Source organism: Hibiscus syriacus, unplaced genomic scaffold (assembly GCF_006381635.1).
Source record: "Hibiscus syriacus cultivar Baekdansim isolate YM2019G1 unplaced genomic scaffold, ASM638163v2 tig00112540_pilon, whole genome shotgun sequence".
Lineage (NCBI taxonomy): Eukaryota > Viridiplantae > Streptophyta > Magnoliopsida > Malvales > Malvaceae > Hibiscus > Hibiscus syriacus.
The window spans coordinates 109,120-131,724 of NW_024063362.1; the positions used below are offsets into that span (position 1 = coordinate 109,120).

Here is a 22,605-nt window from a genome sequence, read left to right on the forward strand (position 1 = left end):
AATAATAGGATCAAGACCCCCGACAAGTTCAATGCAGGGATGCCATATTCTTCAACACACAAATAAGTTATATGATCATTCAAGCACATTCCAACCGGCAATGGAAATAATTAGACCGAAACCGAAAACAATTAAAGGGCCAAATACTGTTATGAGAACTTCTAGTGTTACAATGATCTAAACAAAATAACCACATGATCAACTGCAAGAATATTAGGAATGGGAAGAAATAAACACAAACAAATTGTAATACTGATAATTGCCATTCCAGGTATACAAAATAGACAAGTCAATTAGATTAAAAAGATTATAATTATTATTGAAAAGATAGAAACACTAACTTCATAATTTACACTGGACTTCAACTGGAAAACCAGTTAAGGTATCAGTTACAATGCAAGCAAAGGAGAAAAGTCACAGCTAAATCAACAATCCCTTTTTCCCAATGTATACAAAGAAATTCGGAACTCTCAAACTCAAGTAGTCTACATCCATCAACATTTTTTATTCTAATTAGTCTGTCCATTCTGGACACCTAGGCCATACAACACACCTGCATATTTCTCTGTGGAGCCGTTGAAAAAGTTCTCTCTCAGCTTCCTAAACGTACACGATGTGAGCAAGCTATCCGAGCCGGCTTGATGGCACACACCAACTCTTTCCACTTCCAACAACTCGGCAAGCTTGTTCAATCCACCGTGAAGGCTGTTGCAAAACTTCATCATATGCTTTATATCATATACCACAGGAAAATATATATTAATCAGATCAAAGAACCCGGCTTGACTATCAGGCAAACTCTTGCAGGTCAAAAGCTTAAGCAAATACCCGAAGTCATATCCACTATGAAAGGTGACCCAACTCACACTATCATTCAACACGACCCCAGACGACATCAAAAGCTCACCAAACCGCTTCACATCAATGCCCCTCTCGTTATTCTTCTTGAAATCAATCCCACACTGACGCAACAACTCAATGGAATCGCTGGCGAAGATATCTTTGCTCAAATTAAACTCACGGAAATTGAATTGCCAAATGCAAGGGTTTTCAGTTCCACAAGTGGGAAGATTCCCGTGCTCATCAGAAAAGGTGAGACCCAGCTGGATCAATTTCAGCATATCCACGTTATCTTTCAAAGTTTGGTAGTTAAAATCATTTATATTCTTGAAAGTTCCCACGGGGCGTAGAACCACACCCGGGAACTCGGTATCCATAGCCACATAATTGTATTTATCAACGATTTCACGGATTAAAGCAAACTCTTCTTCTAGATTATCGTTCCAAACTTCCCGAATATGAACCGAATCAACTTTGGGCAAATCCGACATTTCCAGAAGAACAAATAAAAGCGATAAACAATACCAAACCCTGATCTCTGAACAAAACATAAAGCAACATCCAAAATCCCAAACCTCAAAAAAGCTGAAGGCTTTAAAGCTGAGGTCCACAAAACGGTACCGTTTTAGATGTCGAAGTAGATCTGAAAAACAAAGACAAAGAAAAAGTACAGCAAAAAAGACAGTCAGGTGATTTAAACTCGGGTGTCCAAGATGAAACCCTAGAAACAAGGAACGAGAGAAATAGAAGGAGAAGAGATCTGACCTTTGATCTGTGAAACCGGGCCTTGTAAATAACAGATCTCGGAGGTTTGTGAATGATGATTGATGAATAAATCTGATTTTTTTTTTCGGTCAAAGAATTAGAGTGGGATAATGAGCGGAAACGCGGACAAGATCCGATTCATTGCGATGTGCGTTCTTAAAGCCTTGAAAGGGCAGCGGTTAAAAGGGCCACGAAAACGTGTCACCGCCTCTGTGGCCCAAAACTCCACCGGAGTCTGTACAATATTCGTTCTCGGCCCACTAAAATTCTATTATTCTATTTTGGATTTTAAACAAAAAAATAAATGGTATAATTATAGTTTTAGTCCCTCTATCATTATGAAAATTTCAGGATTTAATTAAACTAACTTTTTTTTTTATGTTTTTAGGTAATTCATACTGATAACACAATTATTTGTTACTGTTAATAAATAGGACCTTTGAGCACTCAGTTGAAATGAAATTTTATAATTATTTGAACATGTATGACTAAATTTTCTGTGATTTTAACTGTGACCGAATGATAATAAAAATATGTATATGATATTAGTTCAATGATGGTAACTAGCAATGTTACTAATTTGGACCTATTAATAACATTATAAAAATAAAGGGATTGAAGTATGTCAAGTTAATGTAAAAGGATTAAAGCATAGTAAAGTGATTAAATTCATATTAGACCAAGACAAACTGATAACATTCGAACACTGATACCGACGAAATATCGTCTTTAAAATTTTAATTTCATTAACGTTAAAGCATACACGAGGATAAAGAACAAGAATAGAAAAAGAGGTGTATACTTAATCAATCAAATCATTTTTCATAGATCGTGCTTCCCACTTCTTAATACACAATTACTACACACTTTATCAATCATTACTATGCTCCCTATTCATAGATCGTGCTGCCAACTTATACAAAAATATATGTATATTTATCTGATTTATCCTAAAATTAATAATTACCATAATTGTACTATTTTCTCTCAAAATATTTGTAATTTGAGTCAATGGCGAAACAATGCCAACGGTATTTGTTTTAATCCCATTAGTAGATTATTAGCTATCATTGTCCTTTGGGTTGTTGCACATGAAACATTGGTATGTATTAAGCTAGATGGACTTCGAACAAGGATTCATCATTGTTGGGCCGGGAACGGTTAAGGTAAAGCCCTGTCGACAAGTTCGCTTTCGATTTCAAACAGCTAAGAAGCCAAGATCCGTATCACCTCAACCAACAGCTTACTGGTGTTGACAATGTCAATTTCAATATGAGAAAATAAAATCTTTTAAACCTCCGATAATAGTGCATTCGACTCGTCAATCTTTTTTCTATTAGTCTCGTTTGACTCGACAATCAAATGTGCTAAAACAAGACTAAATGAGCTAAAAAGCACATACCTAGGTTAAACCAGTGGGCTAACACAGGCCTAAGAAGTGTTTTTCTCCCTAATCTTGTAACCCAGCAGGGGACAGTTGCTTGCAAATTACTTCTGAAGATCTCCAATGTAGAAGTCGTCTATCATGTCAAAAACCCGAGTTGCATGTTGAGGCCTATTGAATTCCACAGAAAAGAAGAAAAATACCAAGTAAGCTTTGGATGTAAACGGAAAACCTTCATTATTTGCAAGTATGAAAAACTTTCGATGGATGTTTCGGATGTTGAATTTGACAATTTATGCATTAACTATCTAGTCTTACATAAGATCCAAGCCTACGTAAAGCAAGACAGCAGCCAATCAATTCTAGAGAAGACAAACCAAAAGAGGCAGCATGAAGTTTTCAAAATTTTCCATGCAATTCCAAACAAGGAACAAATGCATACCCGAAAAACCCTTCGGTTGAATCATCTCCAGCATGTGCCAAGATTGCATCACCACCTGGGTGCTCCTCTACATATGAGGTAACATCATAAACCTGCAATAGTTAGATATAATCATAATCAAGATATGTTAGAATGGCAATGAGTTCTGAGTTCCAAATCCGGCAACATGATAAATTCACCAATTACCTTGTCCTTAATGATGATCCAACAATCAGTCCTCTTATTATGTAGCATAACTTCCGACTTACTATAGGATTTGGATGCCTAAGAGGGGGAAAATTGTATTTCAAAAAATACATGACATACTATCGAATGTATTACTTATAACTTGGAATTCATATTCTTCTGGCTATAAAAACACAACATACGAAAATTGAACTCAGAAAAACTGCAAAAAAGGAAATTGATTGGTTTCAAAGTTCCCCAATATCCATACATGTACCTTAGAATCGTCTACACTTGATTTAACCTTGTTCTTATGAGCTGCAGTGAAACAAATTTGCACCAACAGGAAACAACATACATGATTAATTTTAGTTAGTACTTTACTTGCTATGTAAATGCATAGTAAAACGAAGCATATTGAATTTTACCTGATTTACCGTGTGGAGGTATCAAAACAAAAGCTCCAAGTAATACAGCTAGAATCAATGCTATAACAGCTATTTCCATATCTCAGAGTTAAGCTTCTTTTACTGATTAACCTACAAATTTCCAAGTAGGAATTCAGGGGAGAGAATGAGAAAGATAATCTGAGATTGAAACTAACTTCAAAAGTTTTAAGCAAACAATTCGTCACTAATTGGACGATTCAAAGCATGTCCTAAGCATTTCTGTTATACACACACTGCTTAATTGGTATTTCCATCCTTTTATCATCTATGACAAGCCAGCCAAGTATTCGATATGATTGGTGATCTCAACATTAGAGATGTTCAAAAAATACAACCAAACCCAGATCTATGAACAAATCATAAGCGCATTCAAATATCGAACCATGAAAACTGAAGCTTGAAGTCGAATTTGCAGAAAAGGGTTTATTCACGGTGTCGGAAGCAGATCCGAAAATGAAGAGAGAGAAAAAAGGGCAAAATCAGATTATTTTACTTGGAAACGAAAAAAGAAAGGGAAAAAATTCTAACCGTGAAAGCCTTACGAGTGACCGTGAAGGAGTGCACAGTGGCTCAGAGAGGAGTATCATAAGCCAACAAGGTAACATATTTTAGACCGGAAATGGAAATATATTTTAGACTGAAAACTTAAAATTATTTAATTTAATTTTACACTCATAAAAGAAGTATAAGTTCGGTAGATTTTCTATGGACCTGTTAATATGTAGAGCATCCAGTAAAATCAATTATTGTGTATGAAATTAATAACTAATTGATTTAATAGGATGAAAATTAATTTTCAAATAAGATCAAGGTTTAAATTCTAATATTTACCAATGAAATAAATTGAATTGAAAGAGTAATCCTCACTCATATATCCAATTTAAATTAATTTATTAATAAATTAGATATTCATAATTATAAAAAATATCATCGTGTATGTTCGATAAATTTTAAATTTTGATTTATTGATATTTCAATTCCTCAAATGTTGCAATAACTAACTTACCTCAGTTGTTAAATGAATTGTTATTATTCTTAGATGTTACAAATTTGAGCACCAATAATTGTAGCATGTTGATTGAGTGTTCATTATTAAATGATTGAGACTATTAAGTAGAAAAAATACCACTTTTTGGAAAAGTGATTTTAAAAGTATTATACAAAAGTGCAGTTTAAAATTTAACTGTTTTAGATTGTTATTAAAAGTGAGTTTGAATAGATAAAATATTCATTATGGACACACATTAAATTATAATTGAGTGAAGTCCATATATTAGTAAAGGTAAAATTATAATTTACTTCAAAATGTAAATTTAAAACTGAAAAAGCTAAAAATTCTAATTTTTACGATTGATTTAAAATTACTATTTCCATCGTAGTTTATTTTTTTAATTTTTTTAATTTTTTTTATCAATTTAGGATTGATTTTATGATCGGGACGAATATTTTACCTAAAAATATTTTTAGAAAACCACATATAAGGGTGTTTATATTAGTTGTATGGTTATTGAATAGTTAGCCGGAAATTTGAGAATTTTTTTTTCTTTTTTACATTTTTGGTGACGTCTTCGTTGGGATAATAATTTTTTTCTTTATCCGGCCCGCTGAATTGTACTTAGGTCTAATCAGTGTTTGGGCCAAGGAATTTCTTATGAACAACTAGTTAAATACTTATAGAGACATAGTCCCCAGAGCTTGCCTTGCAAGACATCCCATTGTTACTCAATTTGATTTTTAGAACGATTTAATTTATATTAAATTAATATTATTATAAATAAAATTATTATTTTTGAATATTCATTATAATTATAATTTTAAATTTTAATCACTACAATCAAAATTAAAAACTATTCAATAATACTTAGTGTCAGTTTGACATTGCTTTTAAAAGTGTGTTTTTTGAATTAATCATTAATATATGATCTATTAATCGATTAATCCAGATCGAGTACTGTAAAGGCGAGAGCAACCCTCCCAACCCAATTTATTCCATTCGCAAATATTAGGGTTTGAAACTCTGACATTGCTTAAGGGATCTAATATCTCATTTCACTATACTAATTGGTTGTTGGTTTTTGAAAAGTGATTTTAAAAGTGTTGTAGAAACGAACTTTTATAAGTGTTTTTTTGAAGGTGTAGTTTAAAATTTACATGTTTAAGATTATTGTAAAAAAGTGAGTTTGAACAAATAAAATGTTTAGTATAAACATGATGTTGTAAAATAATAATATAGCATTTGAATTATATTTACACTCATATATGAATTATATCAATTTAAAATATAATAAATTCAAACACACACACACATATATATATATATCAATTTAAACTAAATTATTTTAATATATTTTATAATAACTCACTATTAAAATTTTAATATATAACCATGGATTTTATTTTCTTTTAAGTAATTAACAAAATTATTTTTTAAGGATGTCAGTATTAAATTATTAAAATAAAATATAAATATATAATTGAGTGGAGCTCATGCTTAAGTAAGGGTAAAAATATAAATTTGCTTCTAAATGTAAAGTTGGAATGAAAAAGCTAGAAATTATAACTTTTGCAGTTGGTTTGAAACAATCGTTTCCACTGCGTTTATTATTTTCAACTTTTACCCATTTGGCATTAATTTTGCGATCAAAATGAGCTTTTTAGTTAAAAGTGTTTTAGACAGCATTACCAAACATGCCTTAATAAAGATGGAAGAATGGATCATTTTTTCTTCAACTTAGGATCCATTTGTTTCACAGAAAATAAATCTTGGAAAACTATTTTCATAAAATGAATTATAATTCTTGGAAATCAATTTTTAAAAATCATTTTATGATGTTTGGATGATGTTGTGTAAGGGCCAGTTTGGTAGGGATTTTGAAAAGAGACTTTTAAAAGTACAATAGAAAAGAACTTTTAAACGTGTTGTTTAAAAGAACAGTTTAAAATTTAACTGTTTGGGATTGTTGTTAAAATTTAACTGTTTGATCACTAATTTAAAAATTAAGGGTACTTGGTCCCTAACGATATCGATCCATTCGATTTTAGTCATCAACCATTAACCCTTTAACGGAAGTATGACATGGTAATTAAAAAATTTAGAAAAAATACACATTATTCTTTTTCTTCTTCCTCATCCTTTTCTTTCTCTTCTTCTTTATCTCTCGAACTTCTGGATTTATGTTCTTCAAATAAACAAAAAAAAATTTGAAAAAAATGAATCCTATTAAATATGGTTCTCATTATCATCTTCAACAACAATAATTCATGGCTGATGATAACGGTTCTTTATCTTCTTCAATTTTCTTCATTCTCAATCCCCAGAAGCAACAACAACAAACGTTTTCCCTTATACTTTACATTTGTTGAAACGAACTTTGATTTTGATATAACATGAATTTTTAAATGTTTTAAGTTGTTAACATTTGCATTTTATGATTCTATAAATAATTTGTCAAAAACTACTTTCAAGTATTTTTTAAGTGTGAAAAAATAATAAGAGTTCTTGAGTGATTTCATATTTTACAAATATTGTTTTAAAGCTCAAAACATTTGAATTTAGCCAAAAAACCATGTCAGTCTTGAGACCAACATGTTAGTCTATATATAAATATTCAAGTGGGCTTTTTGGTATCAACATCATGGTGTTGTTATTGATCCTGATAAGTGAGTATCGATACTCACATAAACAATATCAATACCAAAGGTTCAACGACTATATATTTTACTGTTATGATGGTTGGTTTTGAAACCCACTACTTAGTGTCAATACCAAATGTGCAGGTGAGCATTAAATGCTCAAAATTAATAAATCTAATGGCTCTAATCAATCCCCAAACGACTTATATGATGTTAGAAAACATAAAGAAAGACCAAGATTCAAATGGAGAACAACAAGAAAGTCAATTGTAAGATCAAAAGAGTTTTAGAGCTAAAATTGTCATATTTCTTTATAATACACTTGTGAACTTCTTGTTTATTCTTGCTCAAGTGTAATTCGGGTGTGTGCTTAATTGGTTACAAACACATTTTACTTTGTGATGTTTTCTTTTGTTTGCTAAATTTGTAATCCCTTTTGTGGAGAGAGTGTAAGCAAGGTTTTGGGGTATAAACCCTCTATGTTATTGTAAAGTTACACATTATCCTCAAAAGTTACCAAATATAGTGGATTTGAGAAATCTTTAGTGTGGATGCTAAGTTAGTGAATGTAGAATTTTATTTAGAAAGTCGAACCACTCTAAATTCCTTATGAAAAATTCAATTTTTGATTGCTTCCACCACAAAGTTTTTAAAGGCCAATCCACCCCTCTTGACATTATTCAATTGATTGATAAAACTAACAATTGATATCAGAGAGGGTATCTATCGATGATTTAACAACCGTGAAAAGGTCCTAAGAGAGATCTATCGAATTCCACAATGAACAGAGAAAGATGGCTTCAACCTTCGACTCCTACTATTTTGAAAATTCACAACCGGTAAACAAGCCACCTTATTTCAATGGAGCAAATTATGCCTACTGAAAGAAAAAAATTATGTTCTTCATTTAAGTAAATGATCTAGGAGATTGGAACTCCATATTGAAGGGTCACTCTACTTCAACAAATGAGATGAAAGATTGGAGTGAAGAAAAAAAGAAGAAGTTCCAACAAAATGTCAAGGCCATGCATATTCTACTTTGTGCATTAGGCCTAGATGAATATGGAAGAGTTCATTTTGTTTAAATGCCAATGAGATTTGGGAAAAGCTCTAAGTTACTCTAGAAGGAACTAATGAAGTAAGAGAAACAAAAATCGACTTTCTCAATAATAGTTGTGAAAATTTCAAGATGAAACCAAATGAAGACATCAAAGCTATGACAAATAGATTTTTCATAATTGTCAATGGTCTCATGAGATATGGAGAAATCATCCAAAATGAAAAGCTTGTAAGGAATATGATTTTCTCTCTTCCAAAGTCTTGGAAATCAAAGAAGACACCGATAATGGAATCAAATAAAGAAGAAAAGAAAGAAAAGAGAGTTTATGGTAAGCTTATTGGTAAATGATGAGTTGATGGTAATCAAAGAGACTTGGCAATCAAAGTCTTGATAAGCTTATTGGTTCCTTGCTCACTCAAGAGATTTAAACGATTCATGTCATCCAAAGATAGATAGACGAAACATGGATCAAATAAGGAGAAGAATCCCATCATATGCTACAATTAAAAAAAATCAGGACATGTGAAGTATGATTATCCCCAATTGAATAAGAATGGATCAAGTAAGCCAAAGAATAATGTTTTTATGGCTACATGGAGTGATAAATATGTCACCGACATTACGTACGAGGAAGAACCGATAAATATTTTAGCTAGGGATGTGAAAGAATTGAGAACAAGAATATTCCATACTGAAGATTCTATTGAGGAATCATGGCATCGAGGAAACAATATGGGAAACCGAGGAGGATATGCAACTTCAGTATCCCCATCTTTTCTATCTAGGTAAATTTCGAGGATGGAATTTCTTAGTAGGAAAAGAGAGTTGTAACACCTTAAATATCTGGTTAGTAGTTTTCAGCTAACCCGAAAAGAGTTTAATAGGCCCACTAGACTTATAGAATAACTTAGATCAAGTTAATAACTAAATTGGGCTTAGTTTAGGCCCAATTAGTAACATGAAGGGGTAATTTAGCATTTTTAAGAAAGATGAAGGATTAAAATAACAATCATCCATCATTCAAAACAAAGGCTAATTTTTTTAATGATGATGATATACCCCCAAATTCCCTCATTTTCATCATCCTTTTGTCTTTTTACCAAATCCTATTTTTCTTTATCTTTCTTCCTTTAAGAAAACTATCAAAGGTATAAACTTAACAATTATCCAAGCTCATTTTGAATTTCTAAGTTAACAATCATAATCTCCTCATGCTAAGATTTAATTGAGTTCTAAATCTCATAGTTTCTCCATAATGACCATAGATAAAGGTTTAGTGGGGGTTTAGGAAACTAAGGATTTCTAGCTCTTTTTTGGAAGATTTGAGTCAGAGAAAGTGTTTTTAGACTCATTTTAGTCTCACAAACAAGCTAGTAACTTATCTTCCTACGTTATGCTAGTAAGGGAAGTTAGAGAAGGCTCCAAAGCTAATGGAAAAAAGAAATTAGCTCTTGGGGTGATTGAAGATGTTTTTATTCAGCTTGGAGACTAAGGTAACACATTTATAACCTTCATATACCATTTGTGGGTCATTAAGTAAACTTGTACAACTTGCATTAACTTATTAAGCATGAGAGCATATTCATGGTGAATGCTAGTTTATGTTGTTATTAAACATGAAAAATGACCCTTTATGTCCCCTAATATATCACATAAGACTTAAACACTAATTGATGGCCTTAAGATGGAAAATAGGTAGGATTAGGTTGCATTTTCGTGCCCAACACAGAGTATTTTTGGGCGACAATATCGATACTACATGAACAATATCGATATTGTTCTTCGAGTGGTCAAATAATAGAGTGTTCTAGCTACGAGTATCGATACCGATTCTAAGAGTATCGATATTATCTCAAGGGTACTGATACTCAAGGGGTAGTATTGATACCATTTTAGGATTTAGGATTCCAATAGCTTATTTTTGTGCTGATACTCAAGGGAGTATCGATACTAGGGTGAGGGTATCGATACCTTAATTAAGGGTATCGATAATCATCTAATTTTTCAAACATCGAATTTATTTTCGTTATCGATATCCAAAAGGTAGTATCAATACCCAAGAGACCAGTATCAATACCCAATAGACCAATATCGATACTGTTAGGCTAGTAATGATGCCCTCATCTTGATTTGGGTAGGAAACCTATCACATATCAAGCAAGTTAGGTTAAGAGATCAAAGGCCATCTAAACTTCATAAATAAGATTCCAAGTGAGAACACACTAATGACTACAATTACATATAGAAACGATATAATTTAGGAAATCATAAAACTAGCCTTGTGTAGTGCTAGAGAAACGATTAGGACACTTGAGTTACTCTAGTAGCTATGTAAAAGCTTACATGGTAGAATGTCTGAACAAGTCTTAGTTAGTGTCGAAGAAACTTCTTTACCGACCCGACGTAGATGCCCTAAGTACTCATATGGAGTAGGTTGGTTGAGTGAACTTTTCGATGTAGAAATTATGGATCACAACCTAATTAGACTAGAGGGTGTGTGCCTCTGAGATGTTATGAAACCCTCCGACCACACCATGATGCCCACCTTTGTATGTAGTTTTAGTTTTGCATTTTCATATGCAAATAATTATGTTAGTAAGCATAATCATATAATGGACATATATAGTATAGTTTGGTTATTAGTGTGGCAATGAGCTTGTAAACTCGACGTTCAGAATTTGTTTATGTATGTAGGTTCTTAGGATAAGGGTTTGAGGAATTTATCGCACAGTTCGCAATCTAAATTGACATTTTAAGTACATCTTGAGTATATTTTTAGGGGGCATGTACTATATATGAACATTTGTATTCGAGTCATAAATATATTTTGAAATATTTTTTAAATTAGTTTGGATATATTTTGGGGGCTCTAAATTTATAAACTTAAACACTACCATTTCATTTTATGTTTATAATAGATGTTTTAAAATTGGTCTTTATTAATGTTTTAAAAGAAAATTTTTGGGTTAAACATTTTAGTGGTCCCATGTAACATACCAATCTTTCGATATTTGGGTCGTAGTAGATTAGGATATTGTATTTAATGGGATCAGAGCATTAGGTTTAGTCATTCCTAGGATGTTGCATTTTATGTGCATGCCCCTAGAGTATTGGGAGTACTTGTGTGTCTGGAATAGCAATACTGACTCTTTTTCTTGTTTATTTCAGAAAAAAATTATGGATGATAGTACAATTCCTAGTCATGAGGGTAGAGAGGAGAGTTGTACCTTCTTAGCAGGTGAAACTGGCAATGAGTTCATCTTAGACTTTGAGTTTGAGGTCCTGGAATATGTTGTGGTTGACGAGACAATATTATTTAGTGATCTGACAACAACCTTGTGACACATAGTGAAAGTTATCCCTAGGAATCCAATTGTACTACTTACCCCGTCCGCATTGTCAGCTCCTCTAGTAGTGTGACTCATTAAGAGTCACAGTCGAGAGATTTTATAGATATCGAATGATTGAATTCTTTGAGTTTGAGGATGAAATCATTATCGTTGCGGCTAAGTGGCTTAAAAATACCCTTTGCACACCCAAATGGTTACACCTTAGCCTGAGGTTAACTTGGAGTGTGTCACTGCTATATTGAAAGGTGACGACATAGATTTGTGGAAGACCATCGAGCTACCCATAGAGCCTGAGAGACTAATCTAGGAGCATTTTTTGGAATATTTCGACCATAAGTACATAGGAGGGACTCACACTAACGACTTTAGAAACTAGTTTCTCCATCTAACCCAAGAAGACTGATCACTGATAGAGTATGAGAGAGAGTTATTCCAGTTGAGTCGATACTCACCGGAATTGGTGTCATCTGAGTAACACTACTGTAGGAGGTTTAGAAAGGGTCTCTATCTCGACATTCTTACCCACATAGGATCTTCACTGAGTTGACCCGTCAGATAAGATGATAGAGAGGGTTTTGGGGATGATGTTCAGAATGTTAGTTGCTACTTCAGGGCAGAGTCAGAGGACGTTAGTCTTCAAGACCCGCTCAGGCATTGAACAAGAGGGCCAGAGATTCTCAAGGCTCATGGAGGACCCCAGTGAGCCAGTCTCAAAAACTAACTTAAAATCCTAGTGCATCTATGAGGAATTCATAACTAGTCTATAAAATTTATGGGAAGAGACACATCAGAGTGTGTCATTTTGGGAATATAGGGTATTTTGGATGTGTCTCTCTAGATCATTTTATCTAGGATTTTCTAGAGGCACGTAGTGTAACCATATCATTAACTTATAGGTCGGTTCAAACTGTTCAGAGAGGTCAAAAACCCTTGAGCGTTGAGAGTTTTGCTTCTGAAAAGTACAGTAGAGGTGCTGCTAGATTCATGGCCAGTTTAGAGCCTCAGGTAGTCTTCTTCTAGTATGTCATCCAAGCTTAGGAGGAGTACGAAACATCTAACATTATCTCAAGTAATAATACCGTGTTTTCTATTCCAGTTACAACATTAGTAGACCCAAGATCTACCCACTCCTACATATGTTATGACTTAGTCCAAGAAAGAAACCTCATAGTCGAGGACTTAGAGATAAGAGTTAAAGTGTTTAGTCCTTTAGGGCTAGACGTCCTTATCGAAAAGATCCATCATCAATATCTATTTAAAATTTGAGGTCAAATCTTCCCAGTCGATCTAATGGAGTTGTCATTCAGAGAGTTTAATTTAATATTGGGTATAGATTGGATTTTGGAGTACGATGTCAGCTTGAGGTGTAAGGCTAGATAACTCAAGCATAGGAAATATGATGGAACTAAAGTGGTGATATTTGGCAAGAAATATGGGTGTTTAAAGAACGTTATGATAGTAAAAGCATAAAGGATGATCGATCGGGGCTTTAAAGTATTTTTAGCTCATGTGATAGATACCCAGATTTCTATCCCCACTATTAAAGATATTCGGACCGTTCGAAAATTTCTTGATGTTTTCCCATAAGAAATATCGAGATTACCGCCAGATCGAGAGATATAATTTGGCATTTAGGTGTTACAGGGTTCTACTCCAGGGTCTATCACTCCCCACTACATGACACTGACAGAGCTAAAAAAGTTGAAAGTCCAACTCTAACAGTTTTTACAGAATAGATTTATCCGACCAAGCATTTCTCCGTGAGGAACGTCAATCCTTTTTGTGAAAAAGAATGATGGGTCAATAAGGTTGTGTATCGACTACCGTTAGTTGAATAAGTTAACTATCAAGAACCAATACTCATTCTCAAAGATAGATGACCTCTTCAGCTATCTTAAAAAAATGTGTGTGTTTTCTAAGATAGATCTAATATCAAGTTACTACCAGTTGAAGGTCAATGATACCGATATAGCAAAGACGTCATTTAGAATAGGGTATGGTTATTATAAGTTCCTTGTGATGTCGTTTGGGGTCACCAACGCTCCAAAGATGTTCATAGACCTAATGAATCGAATGTTTTACCCATAATTAGACTAGTTTATGGTGGTCTTCATAGAAGACATCCTGGTGTACTTGCCTTCGGAGGAGAAGCATTATTGTCACCTTTGAATTGTACTTTAGACCTTGAGAGAGTGTTAGTTTTTTGTCAAGTTCAGTAAGTGCGAGTTCTAGTTATTAGAGGTATTATTTTTAGGCCATGTGGTGTAAGAAGATGGTATTCGGGTTGATTTTTTGAAGATTCAAGTCGTTTTAGAATGAGAACCACCAAAGAACATGATTGAAGTGCATAGCTTTTTGGGTATTACTAGTTACTATTGATGGTTTGTGAAGGGTTCCTCAATGATGGCTACTCTAATGACTAAACTACTTCAAAAGGGAGTTCTATTTGTGTGGGATGAGATGTGATAGAAAAACTTTAAGCATTTGAAGACCATTTTAACCCAAGCTCCCATTTTAACCCAACTGGAGTTGGGAAAGGAATTCATAATGTTAAGCAACACCTCATTGGATGTTCTTGGGTTCGTCTTTATGAAAGAAGGGAAAGCTTTAGCTTATATATCTCATCAACTCAAGCATCACGAGTGAAATTATCTTACCTACAATTTAGAGTTCATAGAAATAATTTTAGCATTTATAATCTAGAGGCATTACTTGTTTGGTGAGAAGTGTTATATCTTTACCAACCACAAAAGTCTAAAGTATCTACTCGCGTAAAAAGAAATGAATTTAAGGTAATATAGATGCGTTGAGTTACTAAAGGATTATGACTGCATAATTGACTAGCACCCCAGTAAAACAAACATTGCCACTGATGCTTTGAGCAGGAAGTTGATGTCTAAGTTGCAAGCCTTGTTAGCACGCTTGAGTTTGTCCATAGATGATGGGTTATTAGTCAATCTTCGGGTAGAACCTGAGTTATTGAGTAGAGTTAAGAGATTACAAGGTTCAAAAAATCACATAAGAACTTAAGTAGAGCAAGTCCACTGAGGCAAGGTCTCAGGGTTCGAGTTATATGATGGAGATGTGTTTTTCTTTAGGGTTAGTTTATGTGTACTCGTCAGTGAGTAGTTATGTAGTAAGATCCTCCATGAAGCACATTGTAGTATGCTCTCAGTTTATCCGAGTGGTAACAAGATGTATCCAGAGCTTTGATCGTTGTATTGGTGGTCGAGTATGAAAAAGGAAGTGTCTAAATTCATTGTAAAATGCTTAGTACGTCAGCAGGTTAAGAAGAAACATCAGGTTCCTTTAGGGTTTCTTCATCCAATCCATATTCCGCAGTAGAAGTGAGATAAAGTGACTATGGACTTCATGACCAGGTTATCAATGACTAAAAAAAGACATGACGTGATGTGGGTCATAGTTGACCAGTTGACCGAATCATATCATTTTCTTTTAGTCCATACGGATTATACCTTAGAGAGGTTGGTGTAGGTCTACATCTGCGAAATAGTAAGGGTGCATAGAGTTTCGACCTCGATCATATCCGGTAGAGATTCACGATTTACTTTTCAGTTTTGGAAAGCTCTTCATGAATCCCTAGGCACTAAGTTACACTTTGATAATGTCTTTATCCTCAGACAGACGGCCAGTCCGAGTGTGTTATTCAAATCTTATAAGACATGCTTAGATGCACCGTTATTAACCTTGAAGGTAGTTGAGAAGATCATCTGCCACTAGTGGAGTTAACATATAACAATAACTACCATACTAGTATTCAAATAGCTCTGTGTGAGGCTTTATATAGAAGCAAGTGTAGAACTCCACTTTGTTGGACCGAATTTAGCGAAAGGAAGATAGTAAACCCATATTTGATTAGGAAAACTAAAGAGAAGATTCGATTGAATTAAACAAGATTGAAGGAAGATTTTGATAGACAATGATCATATGCAGATTTGAAATGAATGGACATCGAGTTTATGTGGGAGACAAGGTGTTTCTTAAAGTGTCTCAATGGAAAAAGATAATTCATTTCGGGCGAAAAGGGAAGTTAACACCTCGTTTCATAGGGCCATATGAGATACTTAAGAGGTTGGTTCAATGACCTATCGGTTAGTCTTACCCCTAATATTGGAGCGTATCCATAATGTATTTCATATGTCCATCTTAGGAGGTTTCATTTTGACTTTTCCCACATCATACCATTAGAGCAAATTAAAGTAAGCCACAAAATAACCTACGAGGATGAACCGATAAGGATTTTATCTAGGGATGTAAAATATTTGAGTAACAAAAAGATTCCCCTAGTGAAGATTCTATGAAGGAATCATGACATCGAGAAAGCATCATGAGAAATCGAGGAGGATATGTAACTTCAATATTTGTATCTCTTCTATCTAGGTAAATTTTGAGGACGAAGTTTTTATAACGAGGGGAAAGTTATAACACCCCAAATCTCAGGTTAGTAATTTTGGGCTAACTCGAGAAGAATTTAATAGGCCCACTAGACTTATGGAATAACTTGGATCAAGTTAAGAATTAAATTAGGTTTGGGTTAGGCTCAATTAGTAGTATGAAGGGGTAATTTAACATTTTTAGGAAAGATGAAGGATTAAAAGAGAAATTATACCATCATTCAAAACAAAGACTGATTTCTTTTAATGATGATGATGTAATTTGCCTTACCTACCCCCATTTCCCTTATTTTCATCATTCTTTTTTCCTTTTACCAAATCCTCTTCTTCTTCATCTTTCTTCCTTCAAGAAAACTATCAAATATAGAGAATTGATAATTTTACAAGCTCATTTGGAATTTCTAAGGTAAAAATCATAATCTTCTCACTCCAAGCTTTCATTTGAGCTCCAAATCTCATAGTTTAGTCATAATGACTATAAATAGTGGTTTAGTGAGGGTTTAGGAAACTAAATATTTCTAACTTGTTTTTGGTATATTTGAGTAGGGGAAAGTGTTTTTAGCCTCATTTTAGTCTCAAATACAAGTTAGTAACTCATCTTTCCATGTTATACTAGTGAGGGGAGTTGAAGAATGTTCCAAAGCTAAGGGAAAGGAGAAATTAGCTCTTAGGTGATTGAAGAAGTTTTTCTTTAACTTGGAGACTAAGATAACACATTTCTAACATTATCATACCACTTTTGGGTCATTAAGTACACTTGTATAGCTTACATTAACTTATGAAGCATGAGAGCATATTCCTTGTGAATTCATGGTGAATGTTAGTTTATGTTGTTATTAAGCATGAAAAATGACCTTTTACATCCCCTAATATATCACATAAGACTTAAACATTAATTGATGGCCTTAAAAGGGAAAATGGGTAGAATTAGGTTGTATTTTGTGCCAAAAACAGGGTATTTCTGGGTGACACTATCGGTATTATATGAATAACACTGATATCATTCTTCGAGTGGTCAAAGCAATAGAGTGTTCTAGCTGCGAGTATCGATACTCATTTTAAGAGTATCAATACTTTCTCAAGGGTATCGATACTCAAGGGGTAATATTGATACCATTTTAAGATTTAGGATTCCAGTAGCCTATTTTGATAGTGATACTCAAGGGAGTATCGATACTGGTGAGGGTATTGATACCTTAATTAAGAGTATTAATACTTAGCTAATTTTTCAAAGATCGATGGTATTGATACCTAAAAGGCAATATCGATAACTAATAGGCAATATCGATAACTAATAGACCAGTATCGATACTGTAAGGCCAATATCAATACCCTTGTCCTGATTTGGGTTAAAAACCTATCACATCTCATGCAAGTTATATTAAGAGATCAAAGGCCATCTAAACTTCATAAATAAGATTCCAAGTGAGAACAACGCTAATGACTATAATTACATCTAGAAAGGATATAATTTAAGGAACTATAAAACTAGCCTTTGGTGGTTATTGGGAAACAATTAGGACACTCGAGCTACTCTATTAGCTAGGTAAACGCTTACATGATAGAATATTAGGACAAATCTTAATTAGTGCACAAGGCACTTCTTTACTGACTGGGTGTAGATGCCCCAAGTAATCATATAAAGTAGGTTGGTTGGGTGAACCTTTCAATATAGAAATTCAGGATCTCACACTAGGTAGGCTAGAAGGGTATGAATCTAAGATGTAGTGAAACCCTCTACCACACCATGATGCCCACCTTTGTATGTAGGTTTAATTTTTCATTTTCGTATACAAATATTTATGTTAGTAAGCATGATCGTATAATGGAAGCATATAGTATAGTTTGGTTATTAGTGTGGCACTGAGATTATGAGCTCAGCGTTCGAACTTTGTTTTCATGTGTAGGTTCTTAGAATGAGCATTTAAAAGCTTATCGCACATTCCACATTATAGACCAACATCATCTTTTGAGTACGCCTTGAGTATATTTTTAGTGGGCATGTACTATATATGGACCTTTGTATTCGAGTCATAACTGTATTTTGAAATATTTCTTTAAATTAGTTTGGATGTATTGTTAATTTTATATTTATGATGAATGTTTTAAAATTGGTCTTTATATTTGTTTTAAAAGAAAAAATTTTGGGTTAATCACTTTAGTGGTCCCTTGTAGCGAACCAATCCTTAGGTCTTTGGATCGTAGTGGATTAGAACATTACATGATTTCCAAATTTCAGGAGGATCATCTTGAAAAAGAAAATGCTAATTTTGACATAATTATCAAAAATGAATTTGTAAGATGAGATTGCTTCAAATGGTAAAATATTTCAAGTGGTAAAATATTTTAATTTCATGCAATTTTATGCTTCATATGATTTTATATGTTTTGTGCTTGATTGTATGTCCTCACCTAGTGCGCTTATTGCAATTAGTTAAGGGAAGTTAATATTTCATAAATTATATCTTTGTGGTCTTATATGCTTAATTTGATAACTTTTGGCCCTAGATTACTTTTTGTGGTATGTTTTGGACCTTGTTTGATCTAGCTAATTATTTCTTCAAAAAGTTCATAATATACACTTTAGTAAAATACCTAGCAAAACATTTCAATTTATTATCAATTCATAGTTTCTAATGCATTCTATAAGTCTTAAAATCATTAGCTGCTTGTTTTGGAAGGTTTTAAGGGTAAAAATGTCAAATTTAACATTTCCAATCCTTTGGTATCGAGACCATTAGTTTGGTATCGATACCGAAATTCCAATAGCCAAAATTGGTAACAATACCATAGTTTTGTTTCTAAAATAGTTTATGTAATACCCTAAATTTTGTCTAGTGACTAAAATATAAGTTTTGAAAGTTTAGTGGCTAAAGTATAAACTTTGAAAAGTTTAAGGAACAAAATTATAATTTTTAAAAGTTATATATTTTAGCCTGTAAATGAACAATTTAGTGAGAATCGTATTTTTGATATGGGAATTATGTTAAAAGCTAGAAAGTAGTAAAGTTCGGTATTGAAATTGGATATTCGGATCGAGCCAAAATTTTACGAAAATTTAAAGGATGTTAGAAAATGGTTGGAAATATTATTTTTATATTTTATATCAGAGAAATTTGGCTCAGAATAGTGTAATTTTTCATATTTGTCCGAACAGTGGAATTTAGGGACTAAATTGAAATTTTGGAAATTGGAAGGGCGAACTTGGAAAGGAAAGATTTGGATTTTTTTAATGGATAAGGTGATTTCATGGATGGTGTCATATAATGATAGAGTGGTAGTTGTGAGTATTTATTAAGGGTAAAATCATCATTTTTGCAAAATGAATATTTTATTCATTTTTAACCTTTTAAGTACAAGTAATAAGTGTTTTAATTTTTTGGAGAAAAACGTGAAAAGCTCTCATCTTCCACCCCATGACCGTGAACTTCATTAGGTAAGAGGAAAAATTTTAGTTTTTATTTTTCGAGCTATTTTCTTGAGAATTAGACTTCAGTGTAGTTAGGAAAAATGTTCTACGTTTAATTCGCTACGTTTTGACATGAATATCACTAGGGTTTATGTTCAAGTTCATCTTGAGTTGATGAAGGGGACGTTGATTTCTTGTGTTTTAGGGGTTATGAAGAGTTAAGTGATTTTAAAGAACTGGTTGTTAGAATTGATGAAGAACCTAAGGATGAAGTTAATGAAAACAGTTTAGATTTTGAATATGGCAGTGAGTTTGAAAATTCACTAGAAATTATATAAAAATAATTTGGAGGTTATTTTTATATATTTGTGTTCTTATATCAATCTAGTTTTGTTTAAAAGAAACGGGGATCAATTTCAAGGTGTATACAAAAAGATATGAATTTTTAACCGATGAAATGTCAGAAAAACGGGCAACAGATTCTGCACAAAACAGATTCTGTCGGTCAACTTTGAAAATTCACCATAAACTGTACAGAATGAATTAGAAGGGGTTATTTATATGGATAGTTTCGTATTCAAGTCTAGTTTTCAAAGAAAGAAACATAATTAAATTAAAGTTTGTATATAAATACATAATACTAATTCTTTAAAGGTAGTGCAAATTGTCTGAATATGAAAATTTTAGAATTTAAGTTGAAATGGATTAGAAGATGAAGAGTAATGTTTAAATGTTGAGTATATTTTTGGATGCTTGGAATTGAAGTTTAATGGCAAGACACCATTTTGAATAAATAGGAAAAGTTGAGTTGAATTCTAGAAAGAATTTAAAATATGTGGTTTGATTTTATAATTGGTAAAAGTTGAAGAATCATGTTGGGAATAATTATTAATGAAATTAAATAAGTGTTTCAATAAGTTTGAAGTTATAATGGAGTTATGAGTTTGTTTGATATCGATTTAGTTATCGATTTTATTTTATAGATTTTCAAATGTTAAAATGAGCTTATATTAGTACGATACTAATATGTAGTTCGAACAATTTTTTATTATAATTTGGTATTGTCAGACTATGTTAAATCTAGCAATCCGAACGATTCGAAAGGAAAGGACAAAGCTCGTGACTAGGATTATTATATACAAGTTCAGTAGTGAGGCAAAGGTGAGCACAATTTATTTAATTATTCCGATTGAGAAAGACTTGCGATAAGTCAACTTCATATTATCTTTTAAAAGTATGGTTTTATTCTAATCATTGAATATTTCCATGATAACATATACAGGGTTTATGATTATTTTGGGTATGAAATTACCCAATACGTTTTTATATGATATTTTCTAAAAAAGATATTCGAATGAATTCTTTTTATAATGATTTTAAAGAATGATATTTATTGTTAATGATGAAATATTTTCTCGATTATTTTAGAAATTGTTGAAAACATTTTGATGTTTCGATATAACAAATAAAGTACTATTAATTTTAAGATTTTATATTCGGTTCAAAATTATATATTCGATTAAATTATTCGAATATAAAAATATTACTCAAAGTTTTCAAATGTCAATTTTAATCCTTACTTAAGTGTAAAATTGTGTTTTAATCTTAAAATATTTTTGAAACAATTTTTACAAGGTATTTCGAACCATAATCACGCCAAAAATATGTTTTATAAAGGGATGTACCGACACACTCCTGTATGTACCAATACACCCATATTTCGAATGTAATAAGGGTATGATACATAGCTGATGTACCGAAACACTCCAGGCTCCAAGAAACATCGAATGTAATTAGTGTACCGATACACTTAGTGTGTACCGATACACTTGGTCAAATAACAGTCAAAATATTTGAATTTTACACTGAGTGTACCGATACACCTACGCTCCCAACAGATTTTTTAATGATATTCACACCATAACGACTCTATTGACTTCACCAATGATCCCCAACGTTCAGAAGTGATCCACTGTATATTTAAACAAGCTTAGGAGCCATTGATCAACAACAAGAAACAAGAATTGAGAAGGAATCAAAGAGAAAGCATCAAGCCTCAAGTTTGAGCAATTAAAGCCTTATTTCCATTCAATATTTATTTTTCTTTCAAGAACATCATTTATGCTCAATTGTATTTATTCGTGAGTGTTCTTTCTTTGTTCTAGAATTGTGCAAACATCTTTCCTTGAGAGGTTTTTCTGTAAGTTTGTGAAATTTGTAATTTTCTCTTTGGGAGAGAGTGTTCTCAAGAATTTGGGGTATAATTCTTGAGGGATTTGTAAGGTTACTCTTTGTTCTCAAAAGAAAGACAAATTAGTGAATTTGTGGAAAATTCTTAGTGTGGATACCTAAGGAAGTGGACGTAGACTTTGATTGAGAAAGTCAAACCACTCTAAATCACTGTGCAAATATTTTCAATTTTCTACAAAAGCTTCCACCGAAATCTTTATTGCCAATTCACCCCCTCTTGGCCGATTCATTAATCGATTAACTCAATAATTGGTATCAGAGCTACACTCATTTGAAGGTTTAACCACCTCTTGAGTTGATTCAGGAAGAGTTATATCGATAATCAAGTCATCAATGGCCTCCACTTAAAACTTCGACTTCGTTCTTGATTCTCAGCCCTTCAATAAGCCTCCTTTCTTCAATAGAGCTAATTATGTCTATTGGAAGAATAGGATGAGATACTT

At 32.8% G+C, this 22,605-nt stretch overlaps 2 protein-coding genes across 3 annotated transcripts; both read right to left on the minus strand.

The window, feature by feature from the left end:
• Positions 1 to 327: 327 nt before the first annotated feature.
• Positions 328 to 1,734, minus strand: LOC120181854 (probable CCR4-associated factor 1 homolog 7). Its single transcript, XM_039186900.1, has 2 exons — positions 1,606 to 1,734; positions 328 to 1,483 (listed from the first exon to the last, which is right to left on the minus strand). The coding sequence occupies exon 2, from the start codon at positions 1,389 to 1,391 to the stop codon at positions 510 to 512; it is 882 nt and encodes a 293-aa protein (XP_039042831.1). The 5' UTR covers positions 1,392 to 1,483; positions 1,606 to 1,734; the 3' UTR covers positions 328 to 509.
• Positions 1,735 to 2,919: 1,185 nt separating this feature from the next.
• LOC120181852 (cytochrome B5-like protein) lies at positions 2,920 to 4,614 on the minus strand. 2 transcript variants are annotated; one of them, XM_039186898.1, is made up of 6 exons: positions 4,574 to 4,614; positions 4,025 to 4,135; positions 3,874 to 3,914; positions 3,618 to 3,695; positions 3,432 to 3,523; positions 2,920 to 3,160 (listed from the first exon to the last, which is right to left on the minus strand). In XM_039186898.1, the coding sequence occupies exons 2-6, from the start codon at positions 4,101 to 4,103 to the stop codon at positions 3,094 to 3,096; spliced, it is 357 nt and encodes a 118-aa protein (XP_039042829.1). In that variant the 5' UTR covers positions 4,104 to 4,135; positions 4,574 to 4,614; the 3' UTR covers positions 2,920 to 3,093. The 2 variants fall into 2 exon arrangements, with proteins under 2 accessions (XP_039042829.1, XP_039042830.1); XM_039186899.1 differs by lacking the exon at positions 4,574 to 4,614 and adding an exon at positions 4,428 to 4,464.
• Between the last annotated feature and the right edge of the window lie 17,991 nt (positions 4,615 to 22,605).